We start from the raw sequence: 23,986 nt of genomic DNA, 5'->3' as shown, positions 1-23,986 counted from the left end.
ACTTGTTTAGACTTTTCTCTAAGGGGGAAGTTTTTCTGAGTGGTTAATCATAGTGTCATTGTCTCAGAACATTTCTATTTTTATTTGTCCCTCTAAAAATGGGAAACAAGAAATGGAATCCAGTACTCTAACAGAGCCTTATGCTGTGCAGTGTGTTTAGTGGAAATACTAGATTAGTCATAATGTAATATGGCCAGGCTGCTTCCATGCGTCAGTGAGCCTCTCACTCTGTGAGACTCCCCAGATTTTCTTCTACCTGTGTACTTAAGTCATCATTCTGATCTCATATCTTTTATGTTCTTGTCCTGCTGAACTCATTGAGACTCTGCCATATTGAATTACACCCTGATTTTGTTTAACTGAAGGATTGAGAAACTCTTGAGATGGGTCAAAGTTGAATCTGTAACATAAGATGAGGGCTAAAAACAGGTCTAGAAAATGCTTTACTAGGAAAAAAATTCTAGTTAGAAAACAACAGAACCAGAGCCTCTCCTTAATTTAGTATTTATGTTCTTCTGGATTTTCAGAATCTATAAATGATCCTACCAGGTTAACTTGTGACACGTGATATCTTAAGATGAGAAAAAGTGAGATGGCAATGTGATAAATTTTACAGATAAAAGCTTTGAGGACAATTTGAATCACTTATACCACTGTTTCAGTATATAGGTAGTGATTAGACTTTTAAAAATTTTACACTATCTTCCTATGAGAGAATTCCTAATGAAAAAGGACATAGGCTTTGGAACCAGAAAGACCTGGGTTCAAGCTCATCTCTGTAAATTACTTGCTGGGTTATCTTGGACAAGATACTTTTACTCATAGACCCTTAGTTTTCTCATCTATAAATCGGGCTAATTAGGTCTACATGGCAGGGTTATTGTGAGGCTTAGAGATCATGAAGTGCCCAGGAGAGTACCTGGCAAAAGTGGGTACTCAATAAATAACAGTGACTTGTTTTATTGTAATGGCTTTCCTGGCAGGCCACCAGGAAGCATAATCTGGCTCCAGATTCTTGAGGTCCCTGGCATTCCTCTACCTTGAAGGGACTTATCAGTGGTGCTCCAATCACACATTCAGAATGGGAAAGTCAAGTCCTTAAACATAGTTAGGCACACTGGTGCTTGTTGAATTGGATCGATGGCGGTATACCTTTTCTTAGGATTTCTCTTAGCTTGAAGGCTGAAGGCAGCTTGTCTCCATCTGTTATCCTAGAAGTTCCCCATTTCCATGCTTCAGCCTCCAGTACTCCCCTGAATCATACTGTGGAGGAGGCAGCCAGGTCAACTTCCTCTGCCTCAGAACCCGGTTCAAGGGCAAAGAGCAGCAGGACACTAAGGCTGACCCAAGTGTCTCTGACAGTTCCCTGTCATGACCCTTGAACAGAGAACACTCGAACTAGAGTGAAGTCCCTCTCGGAATGCTTGGTGCTGTTTTAAGGTCAGTGTGACTCTACTTAGTAGTCTAACCCTTTTAATGCTCTAAGAGAGATGGGTCTTTTTGAGAGTAGTGTTATCCCCACTGCACTGATGAGGAAGTTGGGTAGAACCAAAGAGAAAAAAATTGAGAGAAGCAAGAATTATGATTGAGAATCACTGGCCCTTCTGGTTTTTTCCAGTGCTAAATTATGTTTTGTTCATTTTACTTGGCCACTAAGGTAAAATTCCACATGGGGGGAATTGGAGTTACTATTCCACAATGGGTCAAAATCAGAAACCCATTGTCCCAAGTCAAGCTTTCAGGTAGGCTAACTGCCTGCATTTTTCCATGTCAAAACACTCAAAAATAATTTCTTCATGCTGTCATGCTACAGCCAAGTTAAATCTTCAATTAAGTCATGCATTGCTCAACTACAGAGACCCCTTCTGAGAAATGTGTCGTTAGGCAATTTCATTGTTGTGCGAACGTCATAGAGTGTACTTACGCAAACCTAGATGGCAGAACCTACTATGCACCTAGGCTATGTGGTGTAGCCTACTGCTCCTAGGCCACAAACCTGTACAGCATGTACCTGTATGCGATAACATAGGCATTTGTAACACAATGGTAAGTATTTGTGTATCTATGTATATCTAAACATAGAAAAGGTGTAATAAAAATATGATACTATAATCTTATGGAACCACCATTGACCAAAACATGGTATGTGGCACATGACTGTATTAGAGACATGACTGTATTGGAGTCTGGATATTTGCAGACAGAGCAAAGTTCACAAAGGGCTCTATTAGTTTCATTTGCAGGGAAAAGAATAGTATTAATACATTCAGTATAGACAGCTCTTACATTTGACTTTTAGAGCCAACAAGACAGACCTGGAAATGTTCTTCTGGTTACCATTTGGTCTATTTAATTATCCCCATTGTTGGAAAGGTTTTTCAAACTCTGGCCTTGTCCTTCTAATTTATATTCACAGATTCAGTTTCAATTCTAAGAATTATCAACTAATTTCATATTTCATTTTAGTCCATGAAGAAGTAGAAGGTACTTTTTCGTCAGAACAATCATTTTCACCCTTTCCTCTTCCCAAGTTCAGCCTGAGCCCCTGCCACAGTGATTCACTTTTCCTCGCCTTTTTGCCCCTGCTTCCTCACTGCATTGCTCTAGAGATCAGAAGAATCAGCATCAAGGAGTCCCTTTCGTCTCCTTCTCACTCTGTCCTCAGCCATTTAGTGGGTTAGTCAGGCCCTGCCTTCTCTCCAGCCAGCCCTGTGTTCCTGGGAATATCTGGGTGAACCCTGGAATCTCTGCACAGTGTGAGTTTGCTGCTGTACATGCTCAGCCCGATATTTTTTGATTCATGAATATTAAATAAATAGAGATCACAAGACTTTAACTTCCATCATGCACCCTTTAAAAACATAATAGCTCTTTTATTTCTTGGCACTTGACTTTGTGTATTCAGCATGATCAGGGCAGTGTTTAGGCTATAGCAAGCCTGTTAAATATTTACCCATGAGGCAGATCTTTATACAGGAATCAGCAGCACTTATCAGTGTGTGACTCTGGATGTTGGGTTTTGTACCCTTACAAGCTAAGAAACTACTGAGTGAAATAAAGGGTGAAATAAGCATCTTTTAAAAAATAAACACTTAGTTAAACTACCCTTTGTAGTACCTGAAGTACTTCACACATGGGGGCTCGTCCTGCACAGGCAACTTAGGTATTTAGAATTAGACATGCCCGAGTAGGTGGTTCGTCACATTCGAGATCACGTGAATCTGACTGTTTGATGGTTGGAGTGGGGGAGTACTGAGGTATGAACAAAATTAAGAGGAATGTTTGCCTTGTTGCTGTGTGGAAAATTGCAGAGGGGGAGGAGCTGTCCACCACAGTGTCTGCCTCAGTGGTGGTCTGAGTGTCTCCAGGGGCCTTTCGTCATCACTGGGATCCCCACCCAGCTAACTTGTAGCCAGACCTGCTGTTTCTTCCTATCCATGTAGTCATCATGACTAGAATGCCCCTCGGCTCAGGGAGTCAACATGTTTCAGCAGAAACAGCCTGGACTCTGGTGACAGGCAGACCTGCGTTCAGATCTGGGTTTACCTCTGTCTCATGTGAACCTGAGGCAGTTTTTTCTCTCTGAGCCTCAGTTTCTTCACCTGTAAAATTGCAATGATAATTCCCACCTTGTTGAATTGTTGGGAGGATTAAATTACATAATGTGATAAAGCACCTAGCAACAAGTATTCTTGATAATGACAGAAGCAGGGTACAAAACATGGGCCTGGCAGCAGAACAGCTGGCCTTGGGATTTTTTCACATCTCTGCTTCATTCTATTGTTACAGGTAATTTTTGTTTAATGGCTGTATTTCAGAATGACACAATTAAAGCAGAGAAAGTTTCAAGTTTAGAGGATTATACACGAACTATTTTCCTTCCTTGTATGCAATTTAGTGAATGATTAAGAACTTATCCTGTAATATTTTATATAAGTCAAATATTTTATATTTTATATTTTATATAAGTTTATATTTTACAATCAATTCCAGGGAACTATCAAAATAATTTTCTTTTTTGTTTTGGTATTTTATCATGCCAAGGATTATTCCTCTAAGTAAGTTATGAGTAGCTTGGATCTTGGCATTCTTTATGTTATACAGATACTTGACCAATAAGGATATAAATATTAGATTTGTTTTTCTTGTACTATAGAATTTTCATCTTAATCAGTTTTCCATCCTAATGGAATCATTAGAATCTTCTTGTTAGATGTATGCCTTCTGTGTAATTTGTACATACAAAAGAGAACACAAAAAGCCTTCCTCCAGTTCACAGGAAGTCATAGAAATTTTCCTAGCCTTCTTCAGAATTTAGGCCAAGTCTAATCCAATGTCTACGCTTAAGAGTAGCAAAAGGCAATGATGGTCTTGCTGATTCTGTGCACTTGCAGAGTACAGGTGACTCACGAATGTCATGCCTAGTCAAATGCTGTCTTATGATTTTCTCAGTTGTCAGAGTTGTGCTTTTAGGTATTATCTGAGTAGAAAAAGTCAATATTGAATATTTCCACTCCACATTGACTTCCTCACATGACCTGGGATTTTGTTCATAGAGATTTTTCATTCCTATAAACAAATAAACATAAAATTTATTTTTATCAGAAAAATTAATTTCCAAAATCTATAGTCGATAGAGAGACAGGATGGGTCTGAAGTCCTTTTAGTAGTGATATATGTTCCCTGTATCACAAACCCTAGACTGAGTCAGTCTGCCCTAAACTCTTTAGGAATGATTTTCCAGGCAGTTATTGTGTTACCTTTTTCTTCCACTTGCAACCTTGTAACTGGTGACTTGGATAATGAATAACCACCATATTAAGGGATTTTAGGGTTTTTTAAAAAAAATATCCTATCATATTACAGAGAGGGTTTAAGGGGGTTATAGAAACATCCACATTAAAATAAAATTAGAATAAAGAAAACAAACTAGGACAAAAGGAAAGTGAGAATAGGAAATAAGATGTAGTCAAGATTAAGAGTGATAAATGAACACATGCTGTGAAGTTCTGAACAATTTCTTTTAATGATTGTATGCTGGTCAATTTAAACTAAAAAGGGAATCTGTGAAAGTTCCGAAAACTATTTCTAAATCAACACTGGATTAATGCTTAGATCAATTATTGACCATACCTCTTGTTAAGACTGTACTTCTTCTTGTGTACCTTTTAGAATTCAAGGTTAACAGAGCTAAGATGTAATATTGTCTGTTACAATGTTTTATTAATTCATTTAAGTTCAGGTGTTTAATGAATAAGTTGTCTTTGCCCAGCAATGACTTGAGCATAATGAAGAGTATAAAAGTGTATGTTTTGATAATACATACAGCCCACTAATATTGGTAAGACATTACCCAAACACATCAAAATTTGTTAATGTGTACTGTTGTGTGATAAGATCCTTAGTTGTTATCAATGATGTATAAGGCTAATTTAACAAATTGTATTGGAATACAGAAATTTAATCAGAAAGTGAAGCCCATATACCCATCATCATTAATCCAGGCAGTTGCTGGCCAGACTTTGATGAGAGAAGCCAAGTCTGTTTGGGGGTATCACTTCTTAAGTTGCTTGAGCCCTAAGAGAAGTGTCCATTTTACTCTTGTCCTTTCAGTGCACTTGGCGGCTCCTCAGCTCTTCATATCCCAGCTTTTCCAGGAGGAGGATGTCTCATTGATTATGTTCCTCAAGTGTGCCACCTGCTCACCAATAAGGTAAAGCGAGTCCTCTTACTCCGTCTTGTGAGACGCCCTCATATGGTCCACTACATACCAGAACCTTCATGTATGTACCATCCTCCTCAGACCATCTTCTTGGTTTCAGCCTCCAGCTGGCATCTGCATTTCCTACTTTGAATTACAATTCATCTGTTTCTCTTCCTATTTCTTTGCCCTCTTTCCTTTTCTGAGCTTTCTGACCTCCTGTTCCAGTCTTATCTTCATCTCTTAACTTTATATCTGCAGATTTAAGTCACCTTTTTCTTGAATTTCCTTTATCCCCTAAGTTTTTGCTAGATCTTGCACCTTCTTAACAGTTTTAAATTTTTGAATCCTTTTGCTTCCCAATTGTCTAGTGTGTGTGTGTGCATATGTTTGCCACTAGTTGATATCAGGGTATTTCTTTAAAACTACCTTCATCTCTTTCTGCTTGTCTGTACTTCACTTTTTAATAGTCAGCTTTTGATTCTTCCTGTCATGTCTGGAGCATTTTGCTAGAGTCCTGCTCCTAGAGGCAAGATTTCCAAGTCAGCTGGTCTTATACTAAGGCGTATCAGATTATCTAAAGCTTACTCTTAGCTACAGTAAGGAGCCATTACATTGGCAAGTAGCTGAGTTTACTCTAATGGCTGGTGTCAGATATTTCCAAAAAGTGTAAGAATATACTTGTTAATGTCCAGCCAGTGTATTTATTTAGCTGAAAACTAGAGATATTAATGCACGAGCAACACTGACTCTCTTTCCTCTCCCACATGGAGTATGACTCAGTTTGCTTAATTGCCAAAGTACAGTTTTCTTCACTCCTTTTGACTTGTTCATATTGGCTTGGAAAATAGATCTTTTGTTTGTCTCTTTCATTGAAAAGATAGCTCATCTCTATATAGAAAATATTTTAAAAGTACAATAATATTTCAAAGGCTTCTGTATTATTTTTCAAATGTCAGAGAAACTAAAATCTGGCAACTCTGCAGTCTATGGGCCTGGCACAGATTCCAGGGCATTTAACTCTCACAGAATGGTTATTTCTCATCAGACCAAATTCCCCCAGCCTCTGCCCTCCTACAAAACTGATCGGAGGACAGAATTCTTATTTACATTCTGGGGCTTTGCACTGCCTTCAAATCTGTGTCCCAGAATTATGGAGAAAAATGCAAATTTGGTCTTCCAGAACTGAGAAGAAAAGCCTTTTTAAAGCTCTCCAATTGAGATTAATTTCAGGCATACATTTTCCTCAAAAAAATTATAATACCGTTTTCCCAGAAATATAAGAATCAGTCAATTTTTCTTATCTGTTTCCCTTTCATTAATTTTACTTGTCTTTTAAAATTGGTGTTCTTCTGTTTGCTACAAATGAGGACAGTATGGGCTGCTTTTAGAAACAATCTCTTCAAATGAATTTCCATAATTACATTGGAATCTATCTTTATAGCCAGTTTTGTTGTGGGTTTCTGTTAAAATGGTTTTCTGTTTTTAAAATCAAGTATACAGAACTGTTTTCATCCCCTTTTTAAACAAAGCCACTTAAGCAAACTTATCATCTGTTTTTCTTTTCCCAAAATAACATTTCTGATCCTGCATTCAGCCTGCAAAGTAAGCACTGTTTTTATAAATTGACATAAACCCCTATTACATAAATAGAATTGTTTTACATTTAAAGGGTACAACATGACTATCAGTACCAATTGTGTCAAGGTTATTTCAAGCACTTTATCTTGAGCTTTTATTAGCCATGGAAACTTAGTATGGCTGTAGCCAATATAAACAATTTTGGGGGTCTCTCCTTCCCACTGTTTCTTTCAACCATTATGAGGACATTATAAGGAATGTGTTTTCATGTTAGAAGTTGACGGGTAAATGACTAACTTTCAGATGCCTAGCTTAATGAGTTCATAATTTTTTTTTTTTATAGAAACTGTCATTTGGGTAACAAGGAAACATAAAAAGGCACAGCAAAGTAAAATCTCCTATTGTAACACTCCTTATTCTGAATATTAGGATTTTAAAAAGAAAGAATTAAGCATTGTTCTGCCTTTTTAATAGGAGTTCAAGATAACCAAATAACCCCATTTGATGAGAGAAAGCTTTTCTTTATAGAGAATGAGAGCTGATAAATACAAAAGGAATGATAGAATTCAGAAATCACCATTTTGCATTCACTAATGAAATAATGGATTCAGACAAGGATCTCCAACAAATACTAAAACCATTAGTTGAAAGGTTGATGAGGAACCAGGTTTTCACATGCTTCAAGAGGTACATCCATAGATTACTCACTGTGGCAAAGGGAAACGTCCCTTTACACTGGAGTGGACTGGCTGTTGTCACCTTCAACAAGTGATCAAGGCTGATATCACCTATGAAGTTTTCTTGCCAAAAATGTTTAACTTGGGCCCAATCATACCTTTAGCTCTAACTTCCAATTTATAGGAAATATGGAGAGTAAAGGAAACAATCAGAGGCTTGAGACATTCTGTAAGACAACTAGCCCAATTTCTTTGAGAAGTCAATACATGCATGTGCAGGGACACACACGTATACACACATATACACTAAAGGAGGTGCTATTATTCTAGATTAAGAGACTTAAAAGGCATAAAAAGAAAGATGCGTGATCCTTAATTGTATACTGCTTTTTAAATACATTTTGGGGACAATTGGGAAATTTTGAAAATGGACAGCGTACTAGAATTCAGAGACTGATCACTGGATTTGTTGGGTATGGTAATGGTATTGTGGTTGTGTAAGATAATGTCATATTTTTTAGAGTTGCATACTGAAGCATTTAGGGGTGAAATGTCATGATGTCTCTAGTCTCCTTTGGAATGTTGATGGATAGAATGAGAGGTAGGTAGATGGATGGAGGTTAGATAGATGCTGGAGGAAGCAATGAAGGAAAGTAGTCACAGTCAGTGAGTATAGGTGGTGGGAATATGGTGTTCATTTTTATTAATCTTTCCACCTCTTGGAATCTTTGAAATTTTTTTTTATAAAAAGGCATTTAAAAATTTCCTACTCCACTTATCAGCTCTGTGTTCCTATTCCAGGTGCAGTATGTGATTCAGGGATATCACAAAAGAAGAGAGTATATTGCTGCTTTCCTCAGCCACTTTGGCACGTAAGTTCTGCTCTGTTTAAACTCTGCACCAACCATGCCCTCACTTGCTGACAACCCTAACATGGGGGCTTGATTAAGAAAATAGCTCTTGGTTCTTACATACGGTACCTTTTCAATGCCACTTTCTTTTTGGTATGCTGTTTATATGAAAGCTCCCAGGAAGACTTTTTTTAGAATTCTTTGGCAAATAATAGAATCCAATCTGGAGCAGTGGCATGGCTAGCCCGAACACAGCAGTAATAATGGCAATAATACCTGCTCGTTGTAGAGCTCTTTGCAGTTTGCGAAGCACCTTCACTTCCCTCACCTCACAGTAGCCACGAGGTGAACCAGGTGGGCATTGGGACACATTTTATTGAAGAAAACCCTGAAACTGTGGTAAGCTCAGTAACCCAGTGGTAGTCACCCACCTAGAAGTGGTGGAGCCAGAACAGGAACCCCATTTCTCCAGGACTCAGGTCTCCCGACAAGACTCCACTGACTACAGTGCCACACAGATTTGGGAAGGAAATCTAACATTAGATGCAAAAGCGGTGACTCACACTTGAAATTAGGAGTTGGAAGATGGCACCAAGAGAGGACAGGGAAGCGTGTGACTGTAGTCACTGAGTGGGCATCTCCTCCTGCTCTGTCCCTGTGCATTTCCCCTTTCCTTCTGGCCGGTGGCTGGGCTGCTCTGCAGCCTGTTTCCTTAAATGACGTCAGACAAGAGACCTTATTAAGCTCCTCCTGGGGTTAGCTCCAGGGAGGGCATTTTCCTCATGCTCCTTAAGGAGGTGGCAGCCTTCTACCCATGGGGGAAACTAGGCACTCAGGGTTTTAGCGGTCTGGTTGTAGCCCACCTTATGCCAGAAAAGGTTTATAAATATATAATCATGTATGCAGTAACACAAAATTAAAATTTTAAATAAGTAAATGAAGAAATTAGGACAAAAGGAAATGGGAAGTAGGAAACAGAAAATGAAACCAAGAATAAGGTTGGCCATTCTCTAGGATATAATTTTCAAAGTGTGGCACAGTCAGCAAAATCTATCACTCCTCAAAACAATTTTAAGAAATTTCCTCAATACCCATAGTAGAATTTTTCATTCCTCCAAAATAGAAGTGTCAATATCCAAGCAGTAGGACTACCTCTCACATGAGTCTTTACTACTTAAAATTGTTTTCAGTTTTGTTTATGAACATTTTTAAAAGTACTTTTGATACAGTGGTTAATCAATGACACCATTGGTCTTCTGATCTTCAAGTGAGATTATCTTTAGTATATATAATTGAAAATGAGGAAGCTAGCACAGTGACCTCCAAAGTGCAGTGCACACACCCCAGAGGTTACACAACTCACCCCATTGGAATACACGAAAAATATGAAATTTATATTTATTTTTGTTTTTAAATCTCATTCTTTTTAAATGTACATTTTTGAGTTTGTTATTATATATATAATACAGTAATATAGTATACTTATTACTGTACTATATGCATACTAAAAAGGATTATGTGCTTATTTTTACCTATAGGATACAGAATCTGAAAAATTTAAATATGAGTGTTATAACATTGTGTTAATTATAAGTTCATAGAGAGAAATATGAATTGGTGAGTAAATTGGTGACTTGAAATCTGAATGATATACCAACCATCTGTGAGCAGATGCCTTAGCCTTTAGTATCTTAGTTCCTTTGCCTCTACAAGGAGGGCAGCTGTTCCTCCCTACTTAAACTGGGCGGTCATCAAATTCAATGACCTGGTTCAGCCAGGGAGAAGACATACATAATCATCACATAAGACCTCCTTGCATGAATGAGAGAGAAAATCATTTCTGTCCTCAGTGTGTGGTTGGTATTGTCACATCTTGGCAGCATTCCCCCAGGCACTCAGCTCTTGAGGGAGATGAGTGAGATGACCCTACCAGAACCCTACCCAGCCCCAACAGTGGTCAGGGGCTGTTCTCCCTTGATACATGAGCTGTGCGTCTCGCATCTGAGCCCAGCGTCCACACATCTCATGTTGCTACTTTGTGTTGAGCCCAGTGGGGAGAACAAGGGGACACAAGTGAAAGGATTCCATGTACTTTGGAAGAAAAGTAATACATAATCCTGAATTTAATAATACTGTCATTGCTCATTACTGTTCAGTGCCCAGTGAAGGTGGGGCTTAACGATCACTGTACGGATAGTATGCTGCTGTTTGACATTATAGTGTCATTGCCGATCTGATTTCTTAATTTGTCCTTTTACTCACAATTAGTAGCTAACATTTGTGTAGCATTTTATGGTTTATCTTATTTGTTTTTTACAACCCTGTAATGAAGTTTGCAGATGAGGAAACTGAGGCTGCAAAGGTTAAGTGATTTGCATGAGTCCATAATAGATAGTAACTGGCAAAGCTGGGACTTGACCCTACTTGCCCTCATTCCAAATCCCCGGCCCTTCCCACAGTAATCCTCACTTGCCTTAAATGCATCTGAGATTCCATAACCCTGACTTCGTGAATATATTCTTTACTTGGTGTCATCCCTTTTATACCTTATTTTTATGAGGGTTTTTTGTTTGTGTGTGTATGTTTTTGTTACTTAGAGGTGTCGTGGAATATGATGCAGAAGGCTTTACAAAACTCACTCTGCTGCTGATGTGGAAAGATTTTTGTTTTCTTGTACACAGTGAGTATACTTTTGCTATCAGCATGTCAGCATACATTTAAAAATGTTTGGAACCACATGTAATTATCCATCCAAGAACCTTTAGTGACCTGACTTGTTTCCTTTTACTTTAGTATATGTATATTTATTGTGTGATCTCGAAGAGAAAAGTATCTCTAGACCAGTGGTTCTCAATCACCAGAGTGATTTTGCCCCTTAGGTGAGGTTTGGCAATGTCTGGAGACATTTTTGGTTGTCACAGTTGGCAGCGGGGGTGAGGGATGGCTACTTGCATCTGGTGGGTAGAGGTCAACGATGCAGCTAAACATCCTACAATGCACAAGACAGCCCCTCACAAAAATATTATTGAGTCCAAAATGTCAGTATTGCCAGGCTGAAGACACCCTACCCCAAACAGATTTCTGTTTCAAAGTGTCTTTCCAGTATCAAGCCTCAAAACTTGCAGAATTACTCAAAACATACCTGCTGTGATCATTTAGTTATCATTCTTATTAAGTGAAAAGTCTACGGCTTTGATAATAAGCAGTACATAACTTAAGGTGGGGCAGTGTCTCGATGCGTCCATAACATCCCTTCCCAGGGTTCTCCCACAGAGTAGGCTACTTAAATGGTGGCTGTGTTATACCATTCAATCAGTCAGTAAACATTGGCCCAGCTTTTTCTTGGTGGATAATTTAGTGTCTCTTTTGTTTATTTCCTGGTTATATAAGAACCAGTGACCGATGGTGTCAGGTTTCAGTTGCAAGTCAACTGAGACCTTCATTCTGTAGTAATTTGGTATGCAAAATGCGTAGTCTTCAAGCCAAAGGCAAAGGAGTTCTAGCTTTCTCAGCTCGAATTAGAGAAAAGCAGTGGGTTTGAGTTGGCTTCACTCAGTATGTAGAACTTACCCTATGCCTTAATAAACTATTTCGGAAAGAAAAACTTCAGCCCTATTTAGCCAAGGCATCCGACAGTATGAAGATACTGACTTTGGGGAATTTTTCTTCCCCAGCAGATTTACCTTCTTGGTTGTGATTTGGCTAGGTTAAAATAGTTTTCAATTTCTTTTTTTTTTTTTTTGCCTAATCTCACACCAATAGTTAATAAGGGAGGAAACCAAAAATGTCCATAGTGGCAGAAGGAGGAAAGCCTCTAAGTAAAACGTTATCACGGTATAATCCATGTAGAGATAATTGAGAACTGGCTATGTGTGGAAGGAGTTGGGCCTCTCTGCTCTTTAGGTGTTGCACAACAATCACCACCTTGTCAAGGTGTCATGTACCATGTCACCACCGTAACCTGCACTATGGGGCAGGTGGAGGAGGGAAGCCTCACAGTCAAGGCCTCCTGGCAGCCTCCTCTTTGCCTCCTGTCTTCTTGATCTATGCCAAACACTGGTGCTTCCAACCACCACTTTTGATTCTGACCTTATGTGTCCTTGCTTTGGTTTTGCATTCTGAGTCTTAATTCCTTTGTGAGACCTCACTTCCTATTTGCCATGTTCACTTTGGCACACTGCTTTGGTCCCAGTATTCTTTTTCTAACCTGGTAACCCAGCCTGATCCAGACTACATCCTTGATTTATCTTTTTGACTCAGGACAGTTGCCTGGTGCGATTCCCCTAGCTCAGCTCAAACAAGAGGGGTCTGTAACCTGCTTCAGAGGATGGTGGTGAGGGGCAGATGCCTCCAGAGTGGCCATGGACAACCTCATCACACTGGGACAATTACAAATATTATGTCAGATGAATGCCTCAGCCAGTTCCTTTATCCCAAAGTGCCATGACAGGCCAAGTGTTTTTACCGAAACTTGCCTTCTTCTCCTAGCCATGGTTCTACTTTCAGTTGATGTCTGATCATATCAGACATAAGAAAAAGAATACATTCATGACATTGCTCAGTTTAACCATGTTTTCCACATGTAACTTAAAGAGGACTATTCTGGTGGTGGCTAGCAAGAGGAAATTGTTACTTACAGTGATGTTCAGGGATAAAAAAGCATTCCCCTCTCACCACCTGCTGACTCTTTGGTCAGTTCATTCAGCATTACAACAATTGCTGTAGCTTTTGAAAGTCTATTCCCCGCAGGATATTTTCTCCTTAGTACCATGTGTCCAGTATTTCTTACAGCTCCTGCTCCACCTTACTGTCTCAGCTTTTCCAAATCAGACATGCAAAATTGAGTGCTGAAGTTAAATTTTCACTTCATCTTGAATTACCTTCTTCAGAAACATAGAACCCCCAGGCACTCCTTAGAACAGCTATAAAGGACCTTGGGATTTGTTTAATTTACTTTTTCCGAAGTATTTCCTCAGGCTCATATTCTTCCTCAGGCTGTTTGCTCCTTATCTCGGTATCACTGCCCACACTCTTGTTCTTCTGGCAGATAAGACCTTGTCTGTGAATCAAGGGACTTTGATGGCATTTCCTGCTCCGTCACTAACTCACAGCCTGTCTTTAAATAATTTCCACCCTTTTGCTTCTTTCTTATCTAAAATGTAGGACTTGCTACATCGGAATGAAGCTTGGTTAGATAATGTGTTTTACTTAGTCATGCAGTTAAGCATCTGACACTTACCTTCCTTTGGAAGCATCTGCTTGCTTGCTTACAACGCCCAAGAGACCACTTGCTCCTTTTTTTCCTTCCATGAAGTGGGGAGGTGAATATGGGGTTGCAGAAACTTAACAAAGAACATTGCAGTGAATTATTCTGAGATCTCAAGTCATGAAAAAGGAGGAAGGAAGTGCCTGGAGATAGATCCAGTCCCCTGTGGCTGGCTCCACTACTTCATGGAGGTTGAAGACCTGGCAGAATGAGAAATAACGTATCTGCTCTCCCCTCTCTCTATTCTTCCAGGCCCAGGAATAGGAAGACAGCTATCAATAGGGCAGGTGCTGGCAATAACGCTGAGCGTGTTGGATGTAGAGGAAAGAGACACTCATCTCTTGAGGCAGACAGCTCTGACCTTAGAGTTGGGCCAGAGTGTAAGGAAGCAAGAATGCCTTAGGGGACAGCATTGCGCATATTCTGAGATCTCTCAGGAGATACTACAACATCCTGGCATTCTGGCAGTTCCAGGGGTGGAGACTATGGCCATAATTTTGGCCATGGAGCTTTTTCATCCATTTATTCCTTCCTGCCATCATTCGTTATCAACATGTCTCAAGACTTGGAACTGCAGCAGGATCAGAAACTTGCTCCCATCCAGAAACTGTTTTCAGGAATGTTTCCTGGCCATCATCTAAGAATTATTCATACCAGTTGTGTAGGTAATTCCATATTTGCCAAATTGTTCTTCCTCTGGAGGTAGATGTTTCTTTAAGCCAGCAGCTTTTCAGAACGCTGGATGGCAATAGAACTGGTTAGCAAGGCACAGTAGCACAGAACAAAAGCAACCACTGGGGGAAAGATGTGCTCTTATTTCCTGGGCCCCAGTCAGCTGCACTGTAAGTAGACATGAGAGGAAGCAGCTGCCTGCGGTAGCAGAGTTGCTGCTTGGAAGAGGAGAGTATTGAGATCTGTGATTTCCAAGGCAATATCAGGGAATCTGTGACTGTATGAGAAGCTGTCTTCTCATTAAATCCTTGGTAAGTGACCCCTTGAGTCACCCAGCCTGGATCCTAAGCATTGTCTCCCTGGTAGAATGCCTATTAGACTGAATCTGACCATTTTTTCTCTTCTCCGCCTCCACCCCTAATTAATTTAACTCAATTTAACTGAGAGCTGAGTTTACTGAGAACCTACTATATGCTCAGTACTGTGCTAGGTATTAGCAAATGTAAGTAAATAACTCAGGCTTGACCTTAAGACACTTTTAGTGGTATAGCACAGAAGTTGGAAAACTACAGCCTATGGGCCAAATCTCACCCTCAGCCTGTTTTTATATGGCCCTCAAGCTAAGAATAGTTTTTATATTTTTAAAGGTTGTTAGAAAAAAAAACAAAGAAGCAAAAGAATATGCAACAGAGACAGTATATGGCTTACAAAGCCTAAAATATTTACTATTTGACTCTTCACAGAAAGTTTGTCAACCTCTGGTCTAGTTGATGAGAAAAAAGGTCAGGTGATATTTTGTGACTTGCTTACTATACGCAAGGCATGAAGTGATGTTTAAGAGAATAGGGTGAGACCCTCATATATTAAATATATGAGAGAGAGAGAGAGAGAGAGAGAGAGAAACCCTCCCTCTTGGAGTCTAATGAGAGAGACAGACAATAAAGAAGTAAACTAAATGTATAAATTTCAAATAGTGACAACAACCATGATGGAACAAAGCAGATGGCTGTGATAGACTAAGAGGAGGTTGTTGTAGTGTGGTTAGGGGAGACCTCTTGTAGAAGATGACATTTCAGCTGAGACCTTAATGAGCCATTCAGAGAGCCAAGGGAGGAGATTCCAAGGAAAGCAGTGAGCTTGTGCAAAAGCCTTAAGGCAGCAAAGAGCTTTGCCTGAGCCAGTGTGAGTGGAGCACAGTGAGCAAGGGGAGAGTCATTTGTTCATTTTTTTTTTTTTAGCTCCTTATTTTGAGTTACTTTCTTAGTCACTTGCTCTAGAGATTACAATAGGCATCTTTAACTTAACACAATCTACTGAAGGTTAATAGCGACTTAATTCTAGTGAAATATAACAACTTTGCTCCTTTTCCTTCCCTTGTTTGTGCTATTGCCACATATGTTACATCTTTATATGTTATAATGTAAACACAACAATATCATTTTTCTATTATTACTATAAACAGTCATATTTTTCAAAGAAAAAGAGAGAAAAAATTCTCTTTGTATTTTGTTCTTTCCATTATTTCCAATGTATTACTCCATTTCATAGTTGTTATGGTGTTGTTCATTTATTAGTTTTAAGTTTACATTAAGTGCAAAAACAGCTATTTTGTTTTTCAGAGAGCTCAGTTTCTGGTAAGACTTTGTTTTTTGTTAAAGCCAGAGGAAACTGACAACTTCAGACTAATTCTGGTAGTCATTTAAATAATTTTTTCCTTAGAGAATTGTAATCAAGGCCAATAATTAAAAATCAGGACAGCTTTTGAAATTTTAAGTAAAAATCGGAAGCTTCTGTTTATTGCTACAAATGCTCCTTCTAAGCTCTGATTTCTGCAGGCTGTATAATTCCTAGTATAACCAAGGAAATTATTTGCATTAATACTGCACTGTTGCCTCACCACTAAAAGGCAAAGCTATCATAGTAGCAGCCATTTGGTTCCTGAGCAAAATGGTGTAGACTTTTATCTCCCTGCCACAGAAACCATGTTTTGTTGTAGACCACTTAGCAGGCAACAAACAAGATGACTACTAGATAATTTAGCAATAGAATTATAAAACCAAAACAGTGCTATTTCTCAAATCTTGCTTACGTTTTTATGTAAATGAATATATTTGAAGAGCAAATCAGAATTGATAAAAAGTGATTAAAATTAGAAATTACAATAGAATGTATTAGAACTTGTTTCAAGCCAAATCTATAAAAAGTATAATATTATTTTAGAATTACCAAGTTTACCTCATATCAGGCATATATAAAGATTCTTAGTTTTATTTTACCATTTCTAGTCTTAATTAACTGTCAAAGCAACAGGGACTAAAATTGATTATAAACAAAAAGTGAAACCAGTCAGTTCTCTATATTGTTCAATATGATAAAAAATGTGGAAAAAGATAAAATCTTTGTAAATGTCTTTTTGTTTTAATAATGAGAACTATTGGGTCCTTTAGATACTTTAAACATTTTGGCTAATTTTTATCCTGAGACTTCTTTGAAAGTGGTTGGCTCTGCTAGGCAAAGTGGTTTTCATCTTTTGATTACTCACACAAGCACGCCCTACTCACACTTTACGACTCTGAGAGCCCTGGTCCTTTAGCAACCACCCTCACTATTTTGATTCAAATGGAAACTTTCATCTTTAGAGTTTACTTCCAGAAAGTCTGTTTTGTAATTTCTGACACTACTTTGAGAATTTAATCCTCATTGAGAATATTTTCTTCATTGTAATACCTTGGATTTATATGACCACCCTTTAATGACCTTAAACGATTTCTTGTAAGGAAGGAGGTTGTAAATCAGATGCACAATCATGCAATGATTTTTTTCCCCTATACCCTGTTATATATGTTGTATGATTCTTTTCAGTTAAAATTATTGGATTAAGTAATTGCTAAAGTGACTTTTTCTAATTAAAGAAAAGTCTTGAAAACTCTTTCAGGCCAGGCACAGTGGCTCACACCTGTAATCTTAAAACTTTGGAAGGCTGAGGCAGTAGGATTGCTTGAGGTCAGGAGTTAGAGACCAGCCTGAACCATGTAGCGAGATCCCATCTCTACAAAAAAATTTAAAAAATTAGCTTGATCTGGTGGCACATGCCTCTAGTGCCAGCTATGCGGGAGGCTGAGGCAGAAGGATCACTTGAGCCCAGGCTTTTGAGGTTGCAGTGAGCTAGGATCACACCACCGCACTCCAGCCTGGGCAACAAAGCGAGATCCTGTCTCTAGGGGAAAAAAGGAAGAAAGAAAAGAAAACTCAGTGATTTTGACTTTTCAGTTTTTTTTGACTTGCTTTCAAATTAACAAGTTATAACCCAGAAGTAGTCTTACCCAATGAAAGAAAGGAAACTGGTTTACAAAGAGTAAATCTTATGTTATTGTTCTAGTTCAGTATAACTTTTTCTTAGAATTAATATTAAAGTACTGTTGACATTGGTGGAGCATGGGCATTATTTCATGCAGAACTTCTGCTGTTGTTGAAGATAATGGTAATGATAATTAACAGGTATTGAGTGTATACCATACTCTAGACACAGTTCTCAGTACTTGCTGTATATTTGTTATTTAATCCTAACAACATCCTTCTGGGGGTAATTACCAGTATTACCCCAATTGTGGCACAGCAAAACTAAGTGACAGAGCTAGGATTTAAATCCAGGAACTGATTCTAGATCCTGTGTGCTAAATTGTATTACTCTACTGCTTCACATGATCTGTTGGCAGTATCCCCAAGTATGCACGATGAATTTTGAAAGCTTCTAGAGCACCACAGAGAACCTATAAGCCCCAGGAACAGGAGCAGAGGGTCAGTGTCCAACTATACACAAGTTGGAGAGAGGTGGAGACTGTCTCATTTCTCAGTAATGTGAGTGGACATCTCACCAAAGACAACTTCACTTATCTGAAGGTAGTGAGGCTGAAGTTAGCGTTGTTCCTCAGAGGAGGTGACAGGTTGTCCAGCTGTAATCCTCTATCCAGTGGCACAGATATACCCGGTTCAAGGCAAGGATTTGCTCTGTGGCCATTGAAAGAGCAAAACTAAGTGGCTTAATTAAGGAATTAACCAGCTCCTAATTACCAAAACCCCAATTTAACCTGTTTAGACATAGTGAATGTGATCAATTAGAATGGTTTGAATGGTTTGTCCCGCAAACCTACAAGGTCAAATGCCTCCAGAGCCAAAAGGATGATGTAGCTGTGGGAATAGCCCCTCTTCCAAGGCCGGTGGCCAGGCAGGACCTATAGCAAACTGCACACTCCTTTACACACTCTTGGTTGGTTTTTTTTTCTTAACCAAGTACAATCCAAACATTTGGATCTATCCTGAGTGCCTATTAGACTTTTTTTAAAATACTTTTTCTAATATGAATTTTAAACAAACATCAAAGTAGAGAGGAAAAATACAATGAGCTCCCATGTGCTTATCACCCATATTGCAGTATTGTCACCTTTATTTCTTTGATCCCACCTCCTTTTTAATTTAATTTCATTTTTTAATTTTCTGGAATATGTACAAATGTGAAAGCCAATGTGAAACATCATATTATTTTACCTATAAGTACGTCATTAGGTATCTCTGACAGATAAGTATTTTTCAAAAACATATATTCACAATAATATTCTTACATCTAATTCTTTAGTATCATCTCAAACCTAGTCTGTGTTCAGATTTCCCAGTTTGTCTCAAACACATTTTTTTTTTACAGTTGGTTTATTCAAATCAGGTTCCAAACAAGTCAGGATCCATGAATCATGAAGCCTTTCTTCAGAAAAAAAGAGATGTGGTCCCAAATAATGGATGTTGCTACCCATTTTCCTTCCCCATAGTTTAGTTGAGAAACTGTTAAAAACATTTGTATATCATCTTATAGTTTCAAGGTGCTTTCAATTATTTCATTTAAAATATGAGCCCTTCATTTTTTATGCCAGTTTTTAATAGAATTCTTAAGTATTAGAATGTGTCAGAGACCCCTTTGCTGAATCCTATGGATCAATTCTTTAGAACAGTATTTTTGAATGTATAAAATGAAATATATCATACTACAAAGGAAATCAACTATGCCAAAATACTGTTATCAAATCTTTAAAAAGTTGTGACATAGAGATATATTTCTTCTTAGTGAACAGATATATAGCTTTTTTGTTAACACATTAAAAATATCCAGTGGAAAATCTAATAACAACTATAATTTTGAAATAGTAAAGAGTATAAATAATATTTTGAGATATGGGCACCATTTACAATGTGATATAAAAATATCTATGGTTTCTATTGGTAACAAAGTCAAGGTACTGCTAATACTACTACAGATTGTTGCCTATATTCATAATTTGAAGAAATGCTAAATTTCAATTAAATGTTAGTGAAAATAAAGGTACACATTTTCCCGTCCATACTCCTGGAAGCCCTGAATCCAAGCACCCTTGCAAGGGTGATAAGGAAAGATGCACGGACCTCAGATTGTGTTTGTGGAAGAATAGGACTAAAAACTGGGCTTCTTAAAATCCAGTTAAGTATTTTCTATGTTTGAATGGCTCAGTTCTAAGATTCTAAGCCAGGTAGGTACTTTTATAATAATATGTGTTCGGTATTGTACTACTGACGTCTCAATACTGGCCTGAAGTACTAATGTTCAGCATAAGGAAAATACCAGAAATAATGCTCAGATTTAAAGTTTAATGACTTTTCCATTTGTATATTGTATTTTTCCTAACTGCACAAATTCAACTTTCATGAGTCCATGGGGCACATTTTTCCCATCTTTTTTGAGGTATAATTTACATAGAGTAAAATTTACCCATTTTAAGCGAACACCTTAATGAATTTTGGCAATCACAGACAGTCATAGAACCAGTACCACAATCAAGACAAAAAACCTTTTCATTACCTTAAAAAGTATCCTCCTGTGGCTTTGTAGTTCATCTCCTTCCCTGACTTCCAGCCCTAGATAACCACTACCACTTCCTGTTACTATAGTTTATTCTGTTTTAGAATTTATAGAATTTGTTAAAGATAGAATCATACAGTATTTAGTCTTTTGCACCGGACTTCTTTTACTTAGTATAATGTTTTTGAGATCTAGCCATGTTGCTGTGTGTGTCAATGTTTCATTCTTATTTATTGCTAAGTAGTATTCCATTTTTCCATTCCATTATTTATCCATTTATTAGATGATGAATATTTTGTTTGTTTCCAGTTTGGGGCTATTAAGAATAATGCTCTTTGAATATAATTCAAGTGCAAGTCTTTGTGTGGACATATGTTTTTATTTCTCTCGGGTAAGAACCTGGGAGAGGGAATGCTGGGTCATGTGGTAGACATAGGTGTAATTAGGTAATATGCTGCCAAACTGTTTTCCGAAGGGCTGTCACTTTTTACATTCTTATTAACTTTGAGTTCCACAGCTAATAAGAGTTCCAGTTCTTCCATATCCTTTCTATTAATAACTGTTGCTATTGTCAGTCTTTTTAATTTTAGCCATTATAGGGTATATATTAGAATCTCATTTTAATTTACAGTTCCCTAATACTTACTTGCCATTCAAGTACGTTAATTTGTGAAGTGTCTGTTCACATCTTTTCCCTATTTTTAATTGAGTTATCTTCCTATTTTTTAGTTAACAGTACTTTATACATTTGGATACAAGCCCTTTGTCAGTTGTGTGTTCTATAGATATTTGCAGAGCTTTTTCATTTTCTTAACTGTGTCTTTCAAAAAGCCAAAAATTTTCATTTCCATAAAGTCCATTTTATCACTTTTTAATTTTATGGGCCATACTTTTTGTGTCCTGCTTAAGAAATTCTTGCCTAATCAAGTTCACAAATAATTTCTAAATTGTTTTCTTTTAGAAGGTTTATAGTTTTAGCTCTTAAATGTAGGTCTCTGTTTCATTTCAAGATAATTTTTATGTATGGTGTGAGGTAAAAGACACGATTCCTTTTTTTTTTTTTTTGTTTTCATACTAATATTTAATTGTTCCAACACTGTTTGTTGAAAAAACTATCCTTTCCCCATTGAATTACCTTGAAACTTTTGTCAAAAATTAATCAACCCTGTAAGTATAGATCTATTTCTATACTCTCTATTCTGTTGCATTGATCTATTAATATATGTCTGTGCTTTCGCTTTATAGCAAGTCTTGAAAATCAGGTATTATAAACTCTTTAACTTTGGTTTTTTTTTGTTTTTGAGACAGGGTCTTACTCTGTTGTTCAGGCTGCAGCGCAGTGGTGTCATTATAGCTCACAGCAACTCCAAACTCCTGGATTCAAGTGGTCCTCCTTCCTCAGCCTCCAGAGTAGCTGGAACTACAGGCGTGTGCCACCAAGCCTGGCTCATTTTTCTATTTTTGGTAGGGACAGGGTCCCACTATGTTGCTCAGGCTGGTCTCGAACTCCTGGCCTCAAGTGATCTTTCTACCTTGCTCTCCTAAAGTGCTGGGATCACAGGCATGAGTTGCCGCATCCAGCCTAACTTTGTATTTCTATGCTCAAAATTATTTAGGCTATTTATTTATTTTGCCTTTTCATATACCTTTTAGAATCAGCTTATCAGTTTCTTCACAAAAAGCATGCCTGGGATTGTGGTGAATCCAGGGAGAATTACTATCTTAGAAATACTTTGAGTTTCCAATCCATGAACATAGTATATGTTTCCATTTATTTTGCTCTTCTTTAATTTCCCATAGTAATGTTTTATAGTTTTCAGTATATGGGTCTTGCACGTCTTTTGTTAAATTAATTCCAAAATATATTTTTATACTATTATGAATGGAGTTTTCTTTAAATTTTCAATTTCTAATTGCTCGTGTTAATATATAGAAATACAAATTGATTTTTATATATTGACCTTTAGTAGATTTCTCAGAATTTTTATGTGCATGATCATGTCATCTGCAAATAATGACAGTTTTACTTCTTCCCTTCCAATGTACATGTTGTCCTTCCTTCCTTCTTTCCTCCCTCCCTCCCTTTCTTCCTTCTTTCCCGTGGCCTCCAGACCTGACCTATGCGATAGTTTATCCATTTGTGTGTTGATTTATTCCTTCATTCACCATGTATTGAGTACCTGCTCTGGTTCAGGCACTATCAAGACTCAAGGAGACCACCAGGATGAGTGATACCTGCTCTGAAATGGCTGACTGTCTAGTGTGGAAGATATAAATACAGAAATGAAACATTATTTATAAAGTGCAATGCTCAGCATACACCAGATGTTATGGGAACACAGAGAAAAGACACCCAACTCAGCAGGGCAGGAGGGCTACAAGAGCACTCCAGACAGAGGAGCTAGCGTAAACAAAGGCATCAAGGGAAGCAGTCGTAGCGTGTATGTGAGGAACTGTAAGTGGTTTAGGATTTCTCAAGTGTTTGGTGGATCCCAGGGAGTGGTGAGAGATTAAGCTAAAGAGGCGGCCAGAGGCCTCAACACAGATAGCATTGCATAGCAAGCTGACCAATTTGATTATGCTGAAGATAGCAAGGAGTTTTTGCAGAGTGCTCAGTAGAGAAGCGACATATATTGTCTTTTTAAAAATAGATTATCTGATATTATGTGAAAGATGATTTGGAATTGGGACCAGGAGACCTGAAACAATAGTCCAGACCAAAGATGATTAGATCTGAACTAGAGCAGTCATAATATTGAAGAAATATTTTAGAAGTAAAACTGGCAAAATTTAGTGATTGGTCCCAAGTAGAAGACAAGGGACTAAGAAGGATTAGGATGATTCCAGGTTTCTTCTTTAGGCATCTAGGTAGCTGATGATGCCATCAGCTGAAGCAAGGATTGTATTAGGAGGAGCAGACTTAGAGATGTTGAGCCCAGTTTGGGATACGTTGAATTTCAAGAGCCTATGGACATCCAGGTAAAGAATGAATAAGTGAACATTCACATAGGACAGATCTGTGGTGGAGGCTGTCACCAGCTTCACCTAGAGTCCATTCCAACCTAGAAACCCCTGGGCATCTCCAGTCCAGATGATTCTGAACTACAATATTTGGCCTGAGTGAACCCTTTTGTCCAGTCATGCTTCACACTGGACAGGATCTGGTTTGGAACTCGAAACCTTCCAAAGGGGTGGTCCATATTCTTAAGATGGCCTGACCTAGGATGTACTGAAAGACGCTTTTGGGAGTGACTTCCAAACTAAGAATGAGCTTGGGCTAAACTAAAACCCTTGCCCTCCAGTAGGGGAAGGGTAAAAGGGATGTCAGAACACAATTCATCTCACAAAAAGGACAAA

At 38.1% G+C, this 23,986-nt stretch overlaps 1 protein-coding gene across 3 annotated transcripts in view; it reads left to right on the top strand.

The window, feature by feature from the left end:
- The window catches only part of BABAM2 (BRISC and BRCA1 A complex member 2), a 395,148-nt gene that overhangs the window by 304,513 nt on the left and 66,649 nt on the right, over nucleotides 1–23,986 (top strand). For all 3 annotated transcript variants that reach the window (XM_069494165.1, XM_069494164.1, XM_069494163.1), the window contains exons 8-10: nucleotides 5,614–5,713; nucleotides 8,761–8,831; nucleotides 11,408–11,490. In XM_069494165.1, the coding sequence (XP_069350266.1) occupies nucleotides 5,614–5,713; nucleotides 8,761–8,831; nucleotides 11,408–11,490 (254 nt within the window). The remainder of the gene's footprint in view (nucleotides 1–5,613; nucleotides 5,714–8,760; nucleotides 8,832–11,407; nucleotides 11,491–23,986) is intronic.

The sequence above is a fragment of the Eulemur rufifrons genome, chromosome 19 (assembly GCF_041146395.1).
Source record: "Eulemur rufifrons isolate Redbay chromosome 19, OSU_ERuf_1, whole genome shotgun sequence".
Taxonomy (NCBI): Eukaryota; Metazoa; Chordata; class Mammalia; order Primates; family Lemuridae; genus Eulemur; species Eulemur rufifrons.
Note: the sequence above shows the minus strand (reverse complement) of the source record. Positions and strands in the feature narration are given on the sequence as shown.